This window comes from Penicillium malachiteum, assembly GCF_028827825.1.
Source record: "Penicillium malachiteum strain IBT 17515 chromosome Unknown utg000001l:1.0-8184562.0:1.0-8186909.0, whole genome shotgun sequence".
Lineage (NCBI taxonomy): Eukaryota > Fungi > Ascomycota > Eurotiomycetes > Eurotiales > Aspergillaceae > Penicillium > Penicillium malachiteum.
In genome coordinates this window covers 4,973,683-4,992,585 of record NW_026643094.1, presented here as the reverse complement: position 1 = coordinate 4,992,585, position 18,903 = coordinate 4,973,683, and the positions used below count along the sequence as shown (strand labels likewise).

Sequence of the window (18,903 nt, the reverse complement as noted above, 5' to 3'; positions counted from 1 at the left end):
TATTACCATTTTCTCCAGTGTACCCTCCCGTCTAGAAACAGATCACACGAAGGACAACCGCCTGTTGAGCAACCATCCAGAGGGACCAGAACATCCATCAGAACCTTAGTCCGAGAACACAAAGCGGGAAGGATGGATCACATAAATACGGAGTAAATGACCCCGATTTCTTCTTAATCGAATATCCACTCTGGGAAACAAGAAGAATCCAAATTCGATGTCGCACGGGTCTCTTACAACTTTCCCCATCGGACTTTGTACCCCCCAGTACCCCCACTTTCTAGGGTTACTCTTGAACCTGGAACAACATACTACATAGTATGTGTTCTCCGAAATGTATAACCTAGGATTACTCAGTCTGGTGCCGACAACAATTCATTCTATGGATTCTATGGGATAGTATGAATACATATGCACAATTGAATGCATAACCTTGAAAATATATGGACATCGACGTCAGATCCACATGGTGAAGAACCACAAAACGGGTTTTTTTTTCTCATCGGGGAACTCGGGGACTCATACTCCATTTCTGATTGGGACATAGCGGGAGGCGAAGGGGCAAAGGAAGCTGACCGTGGATACACCGGTTCTCCGTTCTGGCTCCGGTCGGCAAGCACTCTCGGATGATAAAGTGATTCCAAGGTTCTATGAGTTTCGATTCCTTCCATTCCTTCTCTCTACTTTCTATTTTCTATTTTCTATTCTGACTCATCAAGTCAATCCATTGATACGTTGACTCACAGGAATTCACAGATCAGAATCAGACAAGATTGAGATCTAATTGATCTAATTTCATTCCCCTCAGCCGCGATGATCATAACAAGGAAATGATCATCTACGGATTTCCTAAACTTAATCGTGTGGGTCATTCAGTGCTGCAGGACTAGATCACTGTGATTCAGACTCCCTAGCTGAGATTTCAATGAACTGAATCAACATTGAAGTTGATAGATCTTAATAATTAAGACAAGTAGATGAACTTGAAGTAGTATGGATCAAACTATTTACTCCATCTTTATGCTATAGAGACATTCAATTGAACCTGGAACATTCATGTATTTCCAATTTAGTAAAGATTTACGTCATACGAGCCTGCATGAGAAACTTTTCAAGGTTTAAAGTTGGTCTGAGATACATTCAATATTGAACATTTGAATCTTCAAGCCTGAGACTACCCCCAAGACAAAATCTCAAGTGCATACTAGTAGTACTTCACGTTAATTCCCGCCCTGGAGAATACTTCCCGGCGCCGCAGGCATAACTGCACCCTCGGGAGGCTGGTTCTTGTTCTTAAACTCATCGCACATTTGCTCAAATGTTACCCATTCCACTCCCTCGTGTTTATTGATATGTTCAATAATTCTGCATCTCCAAGTCAGCATTGCGCCCTTCAAGGTTCCAAGCTTCCCCTCTTGTTCCTGTCTCACCTTTCATGCATAAGTAACACATGCGGCCGGCCAGAAACATCCGGATGAATCGTCATTGGGAAGACAAACTCGTCGTACTCACGATAGAAGTAATCGAAATGATCCTTGGCGAAGTAAGTCAGCAGCACATTGATCATCAGAAAAGAAAATGCCATACAGTGAGATCAGTGTATACAAGGCAGTACAATAGAAAGACAAAAGTAGGGGACTCACCTTCCAAATATCTTCCACATCCCTCGGATTCACCCATCCATGACTATTCGCCGAATTCTTAATAAACATCATCGGCGGCAAATCATCAATATACCAACTTCCCGGAATCTCCACCAACCCCGTCATCTTCCCCCGCTCAAGCGGCTTCATCCACGTCTCCGCCTTTTGACTATAATCGATCTTCGTCCACGAATCCCCAGTCCGTAACCAGTACATCTGACAATCCTCATGCGACATCGAATGATCATACTCAATTCCATACGCAAGTAACTGATCCACCATCTCAGAACTAGCCTCCCACCACGGCGCCACAATCCCGCGTGGTGGCTTCCCACAGAAATCAGTAAGTAGCTTATACGTCTTATCGAGGATATCACGTTGTTGCTCCTCGCTCATGCAACTGGGATTCTCGTGCGTGTATCCATGAAGTCCGATTTCGTGTCCTGCATCTCGCACGGCCGCGCACTCCTCTGGAAATGTCTCCAGTGAGTGTCCGGGGATAAACCAGGTGGCTTTGATGTTATATTTGGAGAAGAGCTTTAAAAGTCGCGGTGTGCCAACGTGGCCGGCCCAGAGTCCTGATTCATGAGTCAGTAACTGGTTCCAGGCTGACGTAGATTATTCAAGCTTGGACTGGGTTGAACTTGTTGCCTGAAGGGGAAGAATCTTATCTTACCTCGACTAATATCGTTCACACTGTCTTCGCCGCCGTATGAACCAAGCCATCCGGCTACGGCATCAATGTCAACACCGTATCCGACGAGAACGCGCTTTTTGCCCATTTTGAATTGTGAGTTTCGGGGGAAGCTTGAGTGTTCGGTGCGATCTAGATTTAACTGGGTGCAACGTGGGATGTTGCACGAGGAGTTTTAGAAGCAATTGAGACAGATGGTTGGAATTGGAGGAATTCACAACTTTACAAGAATACAAGAATATAATGAGGGGTTCGACTGAGGGGTTCAGTTCAAGTTGAGGGGATCTTGTTATCAAGGTTCCACCCCCCTCATTGTCTGGTGGAGTGTTAACTATATCAAGGGTGGGGGTAGATCCCTAGTCTACCATTTAGCGTCGGCTTTCTACTAATAGTAGCCTAAATTACTATGGTAGTATGTAGCTTGGCAATCAGTTAGATAATAGTATTCAAACTGATAAGGATAAAGCTATCTGATACCATTATCCAAGTTGAAATATACATAGTAATATAGTAATATCATCCATTACGTCCATTAAGTTGTCTCTGCCCGGGCCATTTCTGCCCCGCAATCTGCAAAAACATCCAGATGTCATAATGACAGCTTGGGATTATCATGAAAATTACAAAAAGATTAGATACTGCTTGGACAGTTTCCAAATTATTGATATGTGTCAGAAATTCAAGTTGAATGGCATTCCGGACATCCGGCGCTGAATCAAACATTTTGAATTGAGATAGCCAACATCGCCTGACGATCTGCCAGTGCTCCCGCAAGGCATCATTAGATATATCGGGAACTTCTTTTTGTGTATGCAGTCTCTCAACTTCATTACCTAGGTACTAAGTATAGGTAACTTCAAGTTCATATGGACTCGTTCTCTGAGGAATCATGCAGAGAGTCGAACCCAGAGCCAAAAGATCAGTGGCTAGTATCCACTGGCATCTACTAATAAAGAACCGGAGAAAGCAATAATTTCCAGGGCTTAATATCGAAATCTTCCAAGGTTTGGAATCTGTACTATCCAGTAAAAGGTTTGGTTCGATATCACAATGGAGAATCCCATTTTCAAATGTTATGTAGACGATCAACCGCCTGCGATAGATCTCGGCCTCTTTGGCGATACGGAGTCTCAACCCGTGGACATATGTAATAGGAGGCTCCATGATGAGGTGCGTCAGAGGTACCCAAGACTGTATCCAAATCTCAACATCAACGTAAAGATTCAAAGCTTCAGCTTTCCTCGCTCATAGACCAGATGCCATTTCGAATCTGGTATACGGAGCATGGATGTTATGGCGTGTTATTAACAAGGGGTAACAGCTCAATGTGGATCATGCGGTGGATCGAATCGATCTTAGCGGGCACTCCCGGGCAAACTACCTTCTGCAACTATTCCTATTCATGTCACGACTCAACCAATAATTTGATATTCCCATCCGTTTCTGGTCAGGTGCTGAGAAAAGGGACAATGCATTAGCAGAAACGGGGTTGATTGACTCTGGATCTAACGGTTTCATCTCAGCCATTCATCGGGACCCTGAAGTTTCAGCTGCAACTCCCCAAACGAGAATGAGTATACGATTCGCTGAGAGATTTTCGTGATTGCGCTATACATGCGTGATACCAGCAGATTCCGTGTGAAGCACTCCGTACTCTTCGTATCACCCAAGTCTACTCCGTGCTCTCAGCCCGATCGGTCAGGCTTGCTTTCCAAGATTGGGCACCTACGCGTCATTTCTCAGAAAGGGTGAACTTTTCTCAAGTTTTCTCACGGAACAACGGAGCACTTGAGAGCAGAACAGATTGGGAAATTTATAAGAATGACATAAATATTCGGCCGACTGGAGGTGCCCTATTGATCCATTCAGCTATCACACTATGATCAGGTTGGTCTGATTATGGAATACGAGACAGCCACCGCCAAGGACTCTGGTTACGTGTTCTCTGAGTTTCTTCCCATAGCATGTCAGAGTGAATGGATTGAAGAGAGCAACTCAAACTTGTGATGAACTGGTTGCCGTGCATTAGCTGACCATCTGTGTGGGATCTCGCTTACTTATTCCTTATCCAAGACTCAGACCTCCGGAGACATGTCAACTGGTTTTGACTGCGACCTGGACTGCGAAAAACTTGAAGACAGTATGCATGATAATCGAAACCACGATATCACAAGTCAATAATAACGATAGTCTTGATAATGATTGATATGGAATGCGAAGCCCGATCTTGGTGGTATTTGAATGAAATGTTATCTTTCGATTGCGCCACAGGGACTATGTGGAGATATTATCCCCAGGAATCCAACTTTCACCCTACTTGAGCTATTCTTAGGTGAGATTCGACGCCAATTAACTGCGCCCATACCCCACCCCACGTCAAGGAAAGTTTGAGCTTGAAGATGGCAGGGAGCAAAGGAGCAGAAAAAAAAAGAACCTCGTTCTGATCCAAAATCTCCTCAGCCTCAAAAAACCCATACCGCAGAATCTCTCAACCCTGTTCATTCAGTTGGCTGAGGTAGAGAGAAATGTTCAGAATAATTATCGCACTCTCCCTTACTACTCAAGCGATAGCCTACTCTACATTTAATACAAACTGCACTGTTCCAACCACAATCACCAATTATGTGGCCGCACCAAATACTCGCGGAACATTGGATATTCTCTGGTCATGCCTTTTCACAATTCTCGCCTGTACTTGGACTGTCTTACACTTGAACGTTCCCGCGTATATTGAACCAGATAATACGTCGCGATGGGCGAAACTGAAATTGCAGGTGCGCAAGCTGAGGTCGCCAGTGACTTGGTTTTTATTGACCCTTTTGGCACCTGAAGTACCTCTTGCCAAGTATTGGGAAGACTTCCGAAAAGGGCGTGGAATTTATAAGAAACACAGATCCATTTGGGAGAAAAATGGGTGGACTCTTACACATGTTATGTTTGCCAATATGGGTGGATTTGCTATAAAATATCCGGAAAAAAGTATCGATTTAAAGGGTAAAGAGCCACAGCAGTCACACGAAAATGTGAGAGATTGGAATTATCACAGAGCACAGACAAGAGATGAAGAGTCTATCCAGCAATCGCGATTCGATATCCAGAGCAGATTGGAAGGGAACAGAAAGGGTGAATTTGATGAAACACCTCGCAATCCAAACATAGACGGCCAGCCCTGTCCCGTTGGGGAGCAAGAAGATATAGAACCGAGTACGCTGCCGTTGGAGCCATCGAAATACAAAAATCTCCATGCAGTGGATGTCCAACGTATGCTCTATCTTCTTGAATTGAATTTCATAGAGCTACCACGCATACTTCCCGAAGAAATTGACGATCGCTCCAAATCAGACCCGTTTGTGCGTATCATTGCTGTTAGTCAGATCTTATGGGTTCTATTGCAGATAATTGCACGCGCCGCCAAGGGTCTCGCAGTGACTCAATTAGAAGTGACAGTTCTTGCATTCGCAGGCTGCGCAGTGGGGATGTATGCGTTGAACTGGTATAAACCTAAAGGTGTTTCTCTTCCGTGCATTATCCATTGCAAAAGACCACGAGAGGAAGTTGAGAAGGAAATGAAGCGTAAATTCTTTCGAGACGCAGATGAAATTCGGCAAGGAGTTGTGATTACTATCTTGAAGGACTTGATTCCCACGGGAAAAGGCGATTCACGAATTCATAACACATTCAGCAACGAGGATACCGGCTGGCACACCGACTGGGTAGTGATTATCGGAAGCATAGCATTTGGTGCCGTACATCTCATTGCTTGGGATTTTCATTTTCCAACTCGAATTGAGAAGATCCTTTGGTGGACCTCGGCCTCATTGTGTTCTTGCTGTGTCCCAGTGTTGGGGCTCTTGACATATATTCTCAACGGGATGCTTGACTTTGACCAGGAACTTGTGAACAGGGCAGAGGACAATGTTTTACAAGAGAGGAAGGGACTTGCGGTCCTTGAACGGTGGAGTCTCGAGGCCTCCGTAATATTTATGGTTATTGTTAGTGTCGTACTTGCCGGGATTTGGATACTTTTAGCAATTGCTTATATTGTTGCCAGATTTTACATCTTTGTCGAGATTTTCAGAACACTTTGTTTTCTACCTCCTGATGCTTATGTGGGAACTTGGGCTGCAAATCTTCCCGGTCTTGTTTGACAGCAAGGTGCTTCAGCTTGGTACAATGCAACTGCAGTGGCAGCTTCAAATTTCGATTTGCCAGGTCAATAATCAAATATCTAACAAAAACCTTTGAAATAACAAATCAAAGAATACATCAATAACTTTACATAACTCAGAACTGTCTCACAAAGCACCATGACCGTGTGTCTCAAATGGCAGTCCCAGACAGTAGATACCCACAACGACCCACAAAGCAGCACTGACATAGATAGGTGCACTCGTGAATCCAGTCTGTGACGAGATCAAACTAGCCACAAGACCTCCAAAGCGCAGCAATGCCGCAGCTGTTCCTACTCCTGTCCCACGATGAGGCGCGGGGAATGACTCCGGAGTAAACGCATACATGATTGCATACTCTACAAAGCTTGTAAGCTCTAACAGATCACATGAATACCCAGATTTCAGTTCGGTTAAGACTTACCAAAGTTTGCTAGGAGAATGGTGATACACGAGAATGCTAGGCTCGAGGTTTGGTTGTTCACTCCCACATATGCAAAGAGGAATACTGCTGTAACCACAGCCGAAATCCCCATCATCCATCGTCGACCAAGACGGGTGTTGACAGATACTGCTGCAGACAAGGGACCCACGATACCGACCGCTGACTCAATACAGTAGTCACGGTATGTAATGTACAATGAGGAAAGCGATGTAAACTTCGTCGCTAGGTAGGATGGAAGGAAATTGAAGTAGAGTGGATATGCAATGCCTGAAGTGAAAATGTTAGTATTGGGCTTAATGAATGAATGGGTTAGAAGTTCTTACCAACAGTCAACCAGATAGCCCAAATGATGATAGTTTGTCTGGCAAGCTTGCGTGTAGCGAATAAAGCTCTGTAATGCTCGCCTCTGAAAGCCTCCATGTTCTCGGATATAATCTCTTTCACGGAAAGCTTCGTTCGTGTTTCGTCTTCGTTAACTGTCATGCCCAATCGAGCATCGATTTCACGCAGCATGCCTATTGTTAGTAGCTCGGCTTTACCATTTTGTCTTGCGACGTAATTCACTGCATCCACGGCATCCTGGTCTCGTCCTTGAGATAAAAGGTATCGTGGAGTCTCAGGCAGCTTGAAGAGGAAAACGCGGATGAAAGTGAACGCAAGTGCAAGACCTCCGAGGGTGATCATTGTGTATCGCCTGAATAAGCAATTAGTTGAAATCGGATGGAAGGAATGAGGTTTGACTCACCATCCCATGTTTTCATGGCGAGGACATGTCGCAGGTGTCGCATCAGTTGGACAACTGAAATTCGCAAGGAATACCCAGGCTACCAACGAGACAATCAACTGTCCCAGGTTCCACCAAGCTGAAAGGGCAGTGAGGAGATATTGGTGGCTATGCAAAGTCAGTATAAAAGTTCCTTTGAGGAACGACGAATCTCACCTTCCAGGGACGAATTCCAAGAAAATCATAGAGTCAACTGGTACATTTCCACCAGCAGCAGTACCTATGACAGCCCAGAACGCACTAAAAGCGATGAAGTTCATAGCGCCAGCAGTAGCACATAGGAAGATTCCTCCAATGAGAAGTGTGCAGTTGAATGCTGGTTTTCGACCGATAAGGTCACTCGACAGACCCCAGAATGATGCACCTATGATCAGACCTACATAGTATGCAACAGAGCTATAGCTGATCTTAGTGATATCTGAGAACTCTTGCTCAATGGGAGGCTGTACACTGCTTATGCCTTGAGATGCGAACTGTGAAGAGCACAGAGTCAGTCAGTTCTAACAAGAGGGACAACTTGGAACGGCGTACGTTGTCCACCATCCATCCAAATCCGGTGACCACGAAGAGCTTCCATTGAAACCTGGTCTTGTTAGCCAGATGACCTTCAGGGAAGTGAAGGCATCATACTTTCCCATCCCAATCTCCTCCATGCATTTCCCAATCAACTCAGATTTGAGTCGGTACGCTTGAGTGGTTGACGAACCATAGAACTGTTCAACCTCATTATCATCGAGAGAGAGGACTTTCCCAGTACTCTCGTCGGCATTTTGTGGCTCCTGACTCGGAACATACTTCTCATTTGCATGGATTTCGTCCATTCTGAACTCATGTAATGCCTGACACATGAGCCATTACTCCAGATGAGCTCGACTCATATACTAACCCGTTGATGCCCATGTAGGGCTGGAGCTCTGTGTACCATTGTCAAGAGCCAATAGGACTCAGTACATATGACAGCCCTAATTGATAGCAAGGGTGGGTGACAGGCGATATGATGGCATGATCCCCCCCACTCTTGGTGGTTTCATGGTTATGGAGGCTGGGGCAGGAGGCATTCTTGGTCGAAGCTCAACATGGAGAATGCACGAGCCTGAGGAGGATCCGAGAGGTATTTATCCGATTTTGTTGGCTCGGAACCTATTTGGAATAATGGGAATTATACGCTAGCAGACCCTGGGAGTCAGAATGGGGTCGAATATGCAGAGGATAGGTTGAAGTATACGCGTAGAAAAGTGAATTGAACAATAAATGTAGCTTCAAATTGATATTTGTTACAAAATTGAATACTACGCGCCAACGGCAGCCACATTTGATGCTTGATCCAGTTTCTTCATTTCCAAATCCTTCTTATATGCCTCTGCACGACCATAGCTCTCCTTATAAGACGCTGTCACCATATCCTGCACTGTAATCGGCGGGTACTTTGCAGCCTCATCCTGCTCCCGGCAATTGGGCAGACACTCACAGAGATAGTCTGGATTTCCACTAAAGAAGAATGGAATAGAATATCTCTCTCGACCAGACTTGTTGATTACGCGATGGGTGTTCGACTTGTATTTGTCATTGGCCATCCGCATGAAGAGATTTCCCAAGTTGACGACGTAGGCACCTGGAGCCGGTTTTACCTAAAAAAGCCCCAATTAGCATCATGATGTAGTTCCGGGGATTTCAGCATGTAGATAGAACTCACATCGAGCCATTGTCCTGTCGGAGCATCGAGAACCTGTAACCCATCCACCTCATCCTGTAAAAGCAAAGTGACGCATCCAAAGTCTGTGTGTGCTCCAATTCCCCGATTCAACTTCTCGTCCTGGTCCTTGGGCTGTGCGGGATAATGCAAGAATCGCATTGTCGCGACAGCTCCGTCGGTCAAAGGATCGAAATAGCTCGTCTCAACACCGAGAGTCAATGCCAAGACAGCAAGGACATCCTTTGCCAGCTCGAACACAGCATTATAGTATTCCATTGTTGTGTTCTGAAACTCCTCCTTGTCGGAAACAGTCTGAGGCCACTGATTAGGTCCACTGTTGAGTTTCTTCTGCAGGAAGTAAGGGTGGTCTTCGGGGATTTCTTGGCCGATGTACAGTCCTTCCTTGAGCTCGGGACCTGTACCAACTTCTAGCATCTGTGATCGGAGGAGTTCGTAGCCGCGGTTGAAAGAGTTGAGGTCTATTGGATTAATTAATGAATATGAGTGGAGGAAATGAAAATCCGCTCACTTCTATCGATTTGGAGCTTCTCCTCCAGAGGAAGATCGAAGAATCTCTTTGAGCAGTTCATGACGCGGCGCTGTAGTTCCAGAGGCACGCGATGGCCTGTAATCTGAAAGAACCCGTTATAGTGACAGCATTTGCGAACTTCTTCAACAAGCTTGGCTTTTGCCTCGCTGTCATTGCCGTAGATTGGGGAGAAGTCCAAGATCGGGGGAGCAGTTGGGGAAGACATATTGAGGATATCACTTTTGACGGACTAATAGAGATTCTGTTCCTATTTTGCTTGTGCACTGGCCTTGTTGAGATTGCCACTGACAAGGAATATATTCACTCAGAGTATCGATAATGACTCCTCATCGTCACCTTGGATCGGCTAGAACGCCGATGTCATCAAGTCAGTGGTCATCATCTAGCAAGCTCTCTTGAAACTAGAGTGTAAGGGTGGGGGTCTAATCAAAGATGGGGTGATATTCAACTCCACCTGTCACGTTGATAAGATGATCTGCGGGGAACTTGAAGCAGGACATACTATACGGAGTAGCTAGATCATAGCTAGTCTAGACTTGTTATCCGGCGAGCAGCCACTCAGGAATTAGATTGGTAAATGTCTGCGTATGCCCAGGTGGTAGTCTTATTGAAACATAGGAAAACGCTTTTTCTACTTCTAGTAAGGAGATAGGACAAGATGGGGAAGGAGTGCTACATGGACTATGAGGCTGGAAATAATGAGATAGTACAATTGTTAGATCTAGTATTTGTCTTGACTGAGTTAAAGTAGCCTAATACTAACTTCGTTGCCTGCTAGTAATGGTGCTTTCCACTCCTCCAGTCTTGCCGCATCCCAGAGAGCATAACCCCATTCCAAGTCATTTTCATCGTCTCGTTGCCAATTCATGGAGTCCTCAAGTGTATCTGTTTTGGTGTGAGGCTTCAACCATGCTTTCTTCCATCCCAGAGTTGGTTGTTTGAGAAGGGGTAAAGTAGTCAGGTATTCCTCAAAATTTGGAGATTCAAGCAGATCGGCTGGTTCGGTCAAGGGGAAAAACTCAGACCTATCACACTGCACTTCACTTCCAATAAATGGCTCTGCCCACCAGCCTCTGGTGTTAACTATCGCAAATGGCATTCCGCTGAGTAAGCCGATCCATAAGTTATGTAAAACGCGATAGAGAAATACAGGCCCCAAAGAAGCCATGTATCTGTACTGATAAGGGAACTCAGCAAGGTCACTTTCAACCTCAACATTAGCTGCATATATCCTCTCTTCTTCGGGAAGGATGTCCCAAAAGTACTTGCATGGTGTACTTTTGCTTAGTTTTCGTAGGTCATTTGCGATTACATCGAAGATAGGCTTGATCTTGGCAGTGAAATAATTCAGCACACCACACATCTCATCGTGTTCCCATGGAGGCATTGTTCCATAGAAGGATCGATATGGAAACTCAATAGAATGAAAAAGTTCTTCTCCGTCTTGATTGACATATCCCTCAATGTCAGCCTCACGATTGAGCCGCCAGTGTTTGAGACCTGGATCTCTGCTCACGTCCGTTTTGATATCATTCCCAAAAATATCCTGTAGAGTTTGTAATCGACAGGCTGCCCGCAGGAATCGCTGCTTTTCCAAAAGCGTCAATTGCAATGGGAGGAGCTTTGCCCATGGAATAGGTTCTATCCATGGGGGTCTCGGTGCGTTGATTGAAAAATCCTCGAGTAAAAAGCACAGAACTTTGTGAAAGTTCAAGAGCTTGATGGTTTCTTCAAGATTCTGAGGCTCGTCGATTTGACTGGAGGAAACTTGTTCCGAAGCGCGAATCTCATCTCTGCGGCGCCATCTGTCCAGCAGGGCAATTGTCATTTCTCTCTCACAGCTATAGGTCAAATTTTCAGACCTCAGAGCCGTGAGCGCCTCTGCAATGTCGAGGGATCCTTGGTATTGTTGTTTAACGAGATTCGAAAGCAGCTGATGTTTCACGGTAAGGTATGCCTGGTAGTATTCACGGGATGCAAAAATGAGGGATTTGAGAGTGTCGCCATCCGACACTTGGAATAAAATGAGAATTTTGAGCTCAACGGGAAGACCCTCAAGAGATGGTTTTGCCTGGGTGAGATATTAGCGAAATATCCTTTGATCCTGGGATACAGAGCTTACCATTTTTGCGTGAAGTTGTAGATGACGGTGATGTTGGAGGGGAAAGTGAGGGGTTGACAAGGTAGAGTTGTTGATCGAAATTGGCCCGAGCCTCCAACTTTTTAGCGCCCACCTTTATCGAACTGTTTCAATAAAGCAGTGATGAAACGTGATTAAAAAGAAGAATGAAAAAACGAAATGCAGGGAGGTGTTATCAAAAGGCGCGTGGGTACAAAGAAGACACTCTCATCCAATCACTTGGGCGGCATCTGACGCACGTACATACGGAGTACAAGGCAATATCCCCGATATTCCTCCTTGAATCCCGATATGAGCCTCGATCTTCCCCACACCAACCAACCAGGACTGTTTCTCATTGAACTGTTCTTAGTTGACATGCGAAGCCCCTGATGCTCATTCTTACGCTAATGTACCTCTAGCTGCTGAAGTTACGATCTACTGATTTCTATATTATTGCTACCTGGAGATTCAACCCTCAGTGTCTCTATATTTGGATTTTCCAAAGTACCTCAAAGCGCTGGTGAAGTTTCGGCGTCAAGATATGGGGCTTTGGATGTCTAGATTGTCTCTTTGTGGCGAAGCGACTACCGCCAATGTATCTGGCTGCAGATTCTGGCACAGAATGGAACTATTTTTTTTGGAGCAAGAAGGGCGTTTCGCTCAACTCCGAGACCCGGTCGTTTCAAGGCACCTGTAGCTAACAAGATGACCCTTGTCATTCGAAATATCTGATATCTATATAATATGCTCTATAGCCTGTCCGGATCTATACAGCTCAAAACTATTCAATCCTCTACTATTCCATTCACTCTAACTTGAACCTGATTCGTCTTTTTATTATCAATACACCTTCTCCAATATAACTTGTCTCAGATCCTACTTCTAGGATATTACTTGCTCAATTCTTTGAAAATGCCTACATGTCGCGTTGCTGTCCACCGTGACTCCGATGATGAGGCCTATGTCTACAGTAATTTCAACAATTTGAGATTGGCAGACGGGCATGCACCCGGATGATCCTATGCGCCTGGAGAGTACTATTCATCCTCGGAGCCAATTTGCGACCGCAATGGGCGGTTGGAACGCCCTGCGCCTGCAGGATACCATGGACCTCATTTTCGGGAGAAGGGCCCCATTCAGGAGCAAGTCTGGAATGAAGGTGGCTCCACAACAATTTGGCACCCGAATGATACGCTCCCAGTAGAAGATGACGACCCTCGACCAGATGCCCTTGAAAGAGCCCATTCGATTCATGGGCATCGGGAGGAGCCCCATATTGGTGTTTCGTACGAAAGGCGTCCAGTGCCTTGAACGAATCGTATGAGAGCAGAACATGACTCCTACCATGCTAAGGAGGGACCAGAGCGCACAAAAATCCGGGACAGGGTGAATACTCTTAAGACGACCCCAGTGGGGAGAAAACACTTCCCTGAGGAATCGCATCGGGATAGTCTTGAGGAAGGGAAGCTTCTGTCAGGTGAAGGTCGTTGGATGGCAAACATGTAAGTTGATTCGAGAATCATCAATTCTTAACGGAACTAAAGCTAACCTGAGTTAAAGAGAGGTACAAGGCCGTGCGTGGCTTTCTGACAAGTACCCTAATGGCTACACTGAACGTGGCCAAAGAACACATGTCGATCAGACGAACGAGAAAATGAGAAATGCTGCAGCCTATGGAGCCGATATGAGGGAGTTTGATACTAAATTGCCGGCATGGAACAGACAGAGGCAGAAGCGAGGGCTTTGAATATGGTAAATACCATAAGACCATATCCGAGTGCGACCTCCCCTAATAGAGTGAAATCACTGCTATCCTACAGAACCCGCACTCTCAAAGTCAGCTTTACTTATATAAACCCTAGTGATTAGGGTTTTTTCCGAGGGTCATATGTGTCTCTTGTCTTGTCTCTTGCTGTTTGTTTTATCATTTTTCTTTCCAATCAATTCCATTTATATTCTTTCTTTCCTCAAGTGATTCATTATTTCTCAATATATCAAACCTCCCTTCCTGCTAGACCCAAGAGCTGTCCATGCGCATGCTAGTGTATGGATTAAGTTCCAGCAAGGCATCTCTATCCAATTCACATGCAACTTCAGGAAAACATGATATGCAAATCCATGGAAAGCCCGTAAACATAGTTGATACAGATTTTCTATCCTGCCAGCCACACCTTCCTTTAAACATTCCGAATGATCATAGAATAGCCTGACACCTGCTCATTTTCCAAGTATGGAATCCTACATATAGAAATATAGTATAGTAGCAATTTCGATGTCGACAATTTGCCTTACCTTTGAATTTTCAAATCATTTGAACAATTGATCAAATGAATTTTGGTGCCCAGATGTGACATGCAGATTGCATATCAGAGCAAAGACCAATGAGCTTACAGCTGCATTCTCCCCCGCATCCTTATCAGCGACGTCGGTCTTTAGTCCGACTACATCATTTGTTATTTCCCAGAGCTTCATCTGATTTTAACGTTTTGTTTTTCATTACTGTGAATTTCTATTATCATGAAGAACCACGCTTGTCAATACCCTGGCTGTAGTAAAAGCTTCACCCGAGCCGAGCATCTTCGTCGACATGCCCTGAATCATGAGCAACCGCGTCATGGATTTACCTGTGATCGTTGTTCAGTACATTTCCAGCGACCAGATCTTCTAGGTGAATTTGTTCAATTTTGAAATGACACATGAACCCGACTAATTGATTTAGAGCGACACATGCTTCGCCATGATAGACGGGACGAAGAAGCGGGAGGCCCCGGATTAGGTGTCCTAAAAACGCGCAAAAGAACTCGCAGAGCTGGGGATGGCTCAATAATTGTGCGTCCGTCCCAACGGGAGATTCGATCAGCGGCACGGTCTTCTCTTTCAACGACAAGTTCCGATCGGGCGATGACCGAAGAGGAGCAAGATTTCGTGCACCATGTCCCTTTGTCACCCCCTGGCTCTGGAACGGATCCAACTTCGATTTCTATCGATGATAATGATCCTTTTCTGGCACCTATGATGCCAGGTGGTCCTTTCGAGCCTTATGTTGAGCCGGTCCCGGGACAGTTTGATGCAGCGGATGGGTCATTCAATCTTGGACTGGACGGGATGGGCGATTTCTTTGGCATGGATACAGGTACGAGCTTTGAACTATTGATCTTTGAGAATAAAAGACCAGATTATTCTAACTCATACAGCGACCGACTTTAATCTACCATTTGCGGCAACTTGTAACTATAATTGGCTGTTCGATGTCGCGTCTCTCGATGATGCATTCCACCAATTTGATTTTCCGCTTGGTTTCGATACAGGCCCTTTCTCAGAAGATATGGAACCAACACAGATCGCAAATATTGATAAATATGATGGTGCATCAGCGTTACTGCAGGTAGCCTCTATGATGAATAAGGCCCAGCCTCCACAAGACATCTTGCCTTCTGTTACACCAGACCTTCTGGAAATGGACTGGATGTCCGGCTCGTCTTTCTTAGGCTCCGACCCGCCGCAGCATTTGCCACGGTTGACTGAGAATGATCGGACTGGGATTTTGTCTATCGTGGCACAGACACATCCCATGGGAATTGATGGGCAGCCAATGACGTTAAACTCGCCATTGCTAACGCTCAGTGCTCTACAAAATTACTGCGATCTATTCTTTACCCGTTTCAACATTACATATCCCCTAGTTCACCAAGCGACATTCAATCCAAGCACCAATGACCCGGTTTTGCTTGCCACCATATTATTTATGGGTGCCACATATGGTACCCGTGAGGCACATCAGCTGGCTGTTGGAGTCCACGATACACTTCGAATTCAGCTTCTCGGTCATCCAGACTTTTCACCCCAGCCTGATCTCTGGGTTCTGCAAGCGATGCTTCTCATTGATTGTTTTGGGAAAATGAGAGCAGGTCCAAAGCAGCGCGAAAGAGCTCAGCTTTTCCATTGCGTTCTGATCAAGCTTATCCGCCGCAGCAACTGCTGTAGTATTCAGGACGCCTCCCATTTAGCTCAGTCAGACAACCTGGATGAAGCATGGAGACATACCATGGATCTAGAGCAGAGGAAGCGTGTGGCGATGCATTGCTTTATGTGGGATACTCAGCACGCTGTCTTATTTTCTCAGTCTCTCTGTATGTCGGCTTTCGAGATCAGATCTTGCTTACCCTGTAGTAGTGCCGCATGGGAAGCATCCTCGGCTCGAGAATGGGCTCTCCTAGCTGCCCGTGAAACGTGTCGGCCATTTTTGACCGTTCTAAAGGGATACATCACGCCTCAAGCTTTGTCGCGACCTCGGGATTTAAATGCTTTTGCGCGCACAGTGATTCTTCATGGCTTGATGTCAGTTTCAGCAGATCTCAAACGCCGTGACCAGACTACTCTTCGGTCGGAAACTCCAGAAAGAGTTCGAGCTTGGACTCCACGTATGAGTCGCTCATATGATCTCTGGAAAGTGGACTTCGATGCAGATTGTCTTTCTATGAAATTGGCTCAGACCGCAGACCCACGGCGCTTCACGGGACTGAAGATGGCCGCTCATGCTTTATATCACGCAGCCTGCCTAGCATTGAACGTTGAGGTCTTGGACTTACAGATTGTTGCGGGCGCAAATCAAATCCTTGGACGCAATGTCACCCCAACTGATCAATCGCGTTCCCACCGCAATATCCTTCGTTGGCTACATGAAGAATCTAGTGCATCCTCAAATGCAGCGCGACATTCCTCGAATCTCCTCCAAGATGCCGTTCTGAGTCTTCACGACTGGGATCAAACCGATTCTTTTCACTTTCCTTGGTGCTTATACCTGGCAACGCTGGCCTGTTGGGTTTTCCATCGTGGAATGGATCTGTCATCGTCAGAACATCGGATATCGACAGATCTCTCCTCGCTGATTGTTATGATGACCAATTGCCCCAGTGAGACGGAATTAGCCGCTCTATCGGGGAAATATGATCCCAAACCACTGGCAGCGGCGATGGCACAACAGTTGGCAACAGTACGATGGGCAGTAGTACACGATGCAATGAAAGTTTTAGTAGCGTTGTCTTGATATATTTTTTCATGTATAAATAACATTGAATCTCAGATTCCAACTTGAAGCAATCTTTCTCGGTCACTACTCTATTTAGTGTAGAAAGGGTAATCCGTATATCCCTTCTCAGCAGGATCCGCTCCATAGAATGTCGATCGATCATACGGGTTCAATGGCAGACCTTCCTTCAACCGCCGCGGCAGATCAGGATTTGAAATAAAGTACCGTCCAAAGGCAACTGCATCAGCACCATCATTCAAAACCTTTTGTCCCACATTCCCGGGATTGAAGTTGCCATTCGCCAGGAATAAAATACCAGCCTTCTTCAGCGTTGGACGGAAAATATCCAAAGATGGTTTATCCGAGGGCAATGAGCCAATCTTAGCCTCTTCATCAAGTACCTCGTCAAAACGAGGCTCAACCATATGAACATAGATTGGCTTAGACTCAGCGGGAAGACTGGCAATCTGGGAGCAGAGCCAGAGCCAGTGCGCGTTGGGATTGGAATCGCGCGTATCTTGGAAGAAATTGTATGGTGAAAGCCGAATTCCTACACGGTCGGAACCAATCGCTGCAGTGACTTCTTTGATGACTTCGAGAACAATGCGAGAGCGCTTCTCGATCGATCCGCCGTACTCATCTGTGCGCGTGTTGACGTTATCGTGGAGAAACTGGTCAAGAATATAACCATTCGCACCTAGATTCATGTTAACATATGCACATGTAACTTTCAAGTTTCATGGATTTTTTGGGCAGTCTTACCATGAATTTCCACACCATCAAATCCAGCCTGGATGGATCGTTTCGCTGCTGCTCCATACTCTTTGACCAGTTCTTGAATTTCTTCCACAGTCAATGGCCTCGGTGGTGAGTCTGCAAAGGCCGTACCATCTAGCGCATTCCCACGGAGTGGAATGTCACTTGCACCAACAGCTTGCTTTCCTTCGAGAAAAGAAGGCACAGTAGCTCGGCCGACATGCCATAGCTGACACAGAATCAAGCCCCCCCTTAGCATGCACAGCATCGGTGACCTTCTTCCAGCCTGCAATTTGAGACGCGGTGAAGATACCTGGAACTCCGGGATACCCAGCAGCCTGAGATGTCAGTTATAATATTTTTAAACTGTCAGTGGGTCTATGTACTCACCAATCTGCTAATTGGAGTTGCCTCTGTGAGCATGAGTCCGCCGTCAGAAGCTCGCTGAGAATAATATTCCACATTGAGATCATTGGGAACAAATACACCATCCGACTCTTTCGTGGCACGCATGCGAGTACATGGTGCCTGAATCACACGGTGCTTGAGGGAGAGAGCTCCCAGGCTAAGTGGTTGGAAAAGAGGTCCGATGGAATCTATGGAGCCCATTGTGAATGACAATTGATTATTGAAGTTGTTTAACTTCTACGATAGATGCGTTCCAGCTATTAATACTACAAAATTTGCAGATCTTGCTCGAACGCTCCCATTATTGACCAGCTACGAAAGTGGGATAATAGTGGAATTTTCCCAGTGGTCTCCCACTATCGATGCATAGCTAAATGCAGATGCAGCCTCACCCCCACCATTCACGGTGGCGGCTTCATGTTAGGCCAGGTGGATCCCCCACTCTCGGGCCTTACTATGGGCACCACTCGAAGTTTGGAAATGAATCAGAAATTTTGAGTCACTGAATACATCGTGTAGACCAGGAATCCAAGTCCGGAGGACAAATTATCAGACATATGGAAATGCAGGTCATTATGGCGAGATAGTATGGTTCAATTGGAAATTCAAT

At 45.7% G+C, this 18,903-nt stretch overlaps 9 protein-coding genes across 9 annotated transcripts; 4 read left to right on the top strand and 5 right to left on the bottom strand.

The window, feature by feature from the left end:
- Positions 1 to 1,220: 1,220 nt before the first annotated feature.
- On the bottom strand, positions 1,221 to 2,425 carry N7483_001875 (polysaccharide deacetylase family protein; the record flags this gene model as incomplete). Its single annotated transcript, XM_057085312.1, has 4 exons — positions 1,221 to 1,365; positions 1,431 to 1,534; positions 1,644 to 2,221; positions 2,320 to 2,425. 4 exons carry the CDS (start codon positions 2,423 to 2,425, stop codon positions 1,221 to 1,223), a joined length of 933 nt encoding a protein of 310 aa, XP_056951461.1.
- Positions 2,426 to 5,282: 2,857 nt separating this feature from the next.
- Positions 5,283 to 6,485, top strand: N7483_001874 (uncharacterized protein; the record flags this gene model as incomplete). Its single annotated transcript, XM_057085311.1, has 1 exon — positions 5,283 to 6,485. One exon carries the CDS (start codon positions 5,283 to 5,285, stop codon positions 6,483 to 6,485), a length of 1,203 nt encoding a protein of 400 aa, XP_056951460.1.
- Positions 6,486 to 6,632: 147 nt separating this feature from the next.
- On the bottom strand, positions 6,633 to 8,556 carry N7483_001873 (MFS transporter; the record flags this gene model as incomplete). The annotated part of the gene is made up of 7 exons (XM_057085310.1): positions 6,633 to 6,865; positions 6,931 to 7,218; positions 7,275 to 7,645; positions 7,697 to 7,843; positions 7,892 to 8,208; positions 8,267 to 8,318; positions 8,366 to 8,556. The coding sequence occupies 7 exons, from the start codon at positions 8,554 to 8,556 to the stop codon at positions 6,633 to 6,635; spliced, it is 1,599 nt and encodes a 532-aa protein (XP_056951459.1).
- Positions 8,557 to 9,024: 468 nt separating this feature from the next.
- encD (Fe(2+)/2-oxoglutarate-dependent oxygenase encD) lies at positions 9,025 to 10,183 on the bottom strand (the record flags this gene model as incomplete). The annotated part of the gene is made up of 3 exons (XM_057085309.1): positions 9,025 to 9,363; positions 9,429 to 9,907; positions 9,958 to 10,183. 3 exons carry the CDS (start codon positions 10,181 to 10,183, stop codon positions 9,025 to 9,027), a joined length of 1,044 nt encoding a protein of 347 aa, XP_056951458.1.
- Positions 10,184 to 10,720: 537 nt separating this feature from the next.
- On the bottom strand, positions 10,721 to 12,103 carry N7483_001871 (uncharacterized protein; the record flags this gene model as incomplete). Its single annotated transcript, XM_057085308.1, has 2 exons — positions 10,721 to 12,049; positions 12,101 to 12,103. The coding sequence occupies 2 exons, from the start codon at positions 12,101 to 12,103 to the stop codon at positions 10,721 to 10,723; spliced, it is 1,332 nt and encodes a 443-aa protein (XP_056951457.1).
- A 909-nt stretch (positions 12,104 to 13,012) lies between these two features.
- On the top strand, positions 13,013 to 13,304 carry N7483_001870 (uncharacterized protein; the record flags this gene model as incomplete). Its single annotated transcript, XM_057085307.1, is given in 2 exon segments — positions 13,013 to 13,070; positions 13,090 to 13,304. 2 exon segments carry the CDS (start codon positions 13,013 to 13,015, stop codon positions 13,302 to 13,304), a joined length of 273 nt encoding a protein of 90 aa, XP_056951456.1.
- A 116-nt stretch (positions 13,305 to 13,420) lies between these two features.
- N7483_001869 (uncharacterized protein) lies at positions 13,421 to 13,847 on the top strand (the record flags this gene model as incomplete). The annotated part of the gene is made up of 2 exons (XM_057085306.1): positions 13,421 to 13,602; positions 13,661 to 13,847. 2 exons carry the CDS (start codon positions 13,421 to 13,423, stop codon positions 13,845 to 13,847), a joined length of 369 nt encoding a protein of 122 aa, XP_056951455.1.
- A 770-nt stretch (positions 13,848 to 14,617) lies between these two features.
- Positions 14,618 to 17,147, top strand: N7483_001868 (uncharacterized protein; the record flags this gene model as incomplete). Its single annotated transcript, XM_057085305.1, has 3 exons — positions 14,618 to 14,768; positions 14,820 to 15,233; positions 15,295 to 17,147. The coding sequence occupies 3 exons, from the start codon at positions 14,618 to 14,620 to the stop codon at positions 17,145 to 17,147; spliced, it is 2,418 nt and encodes an 805-aa protein (XP_056951454.1).
- A 71-nt stretch (positions 17,148 to 17,218) lies between these two features.
- Positions 17,219 to 18,494, bottom strand: N7483_001867 (alkene reductase; the record flags this gene model as incomplete). Its single annotated transcript, XM_057085304.1, has 4 exons — positions 17,219 to 17,826; positions 17,892 to 18,114; positions 18,149 to 18,223; positions 18,276 to 18,494. The coding sequence occupies 4 exons, from the start codon at positions 18,492 to 18,494 to the stop codon at positions 17,219 to 17,221; spliced, it is 1,125 nt and encodes a 374-aa protein (XP_056951453.1).
- Positions 18,495 to 18,903: the final 409 nt, after the last annotated feature.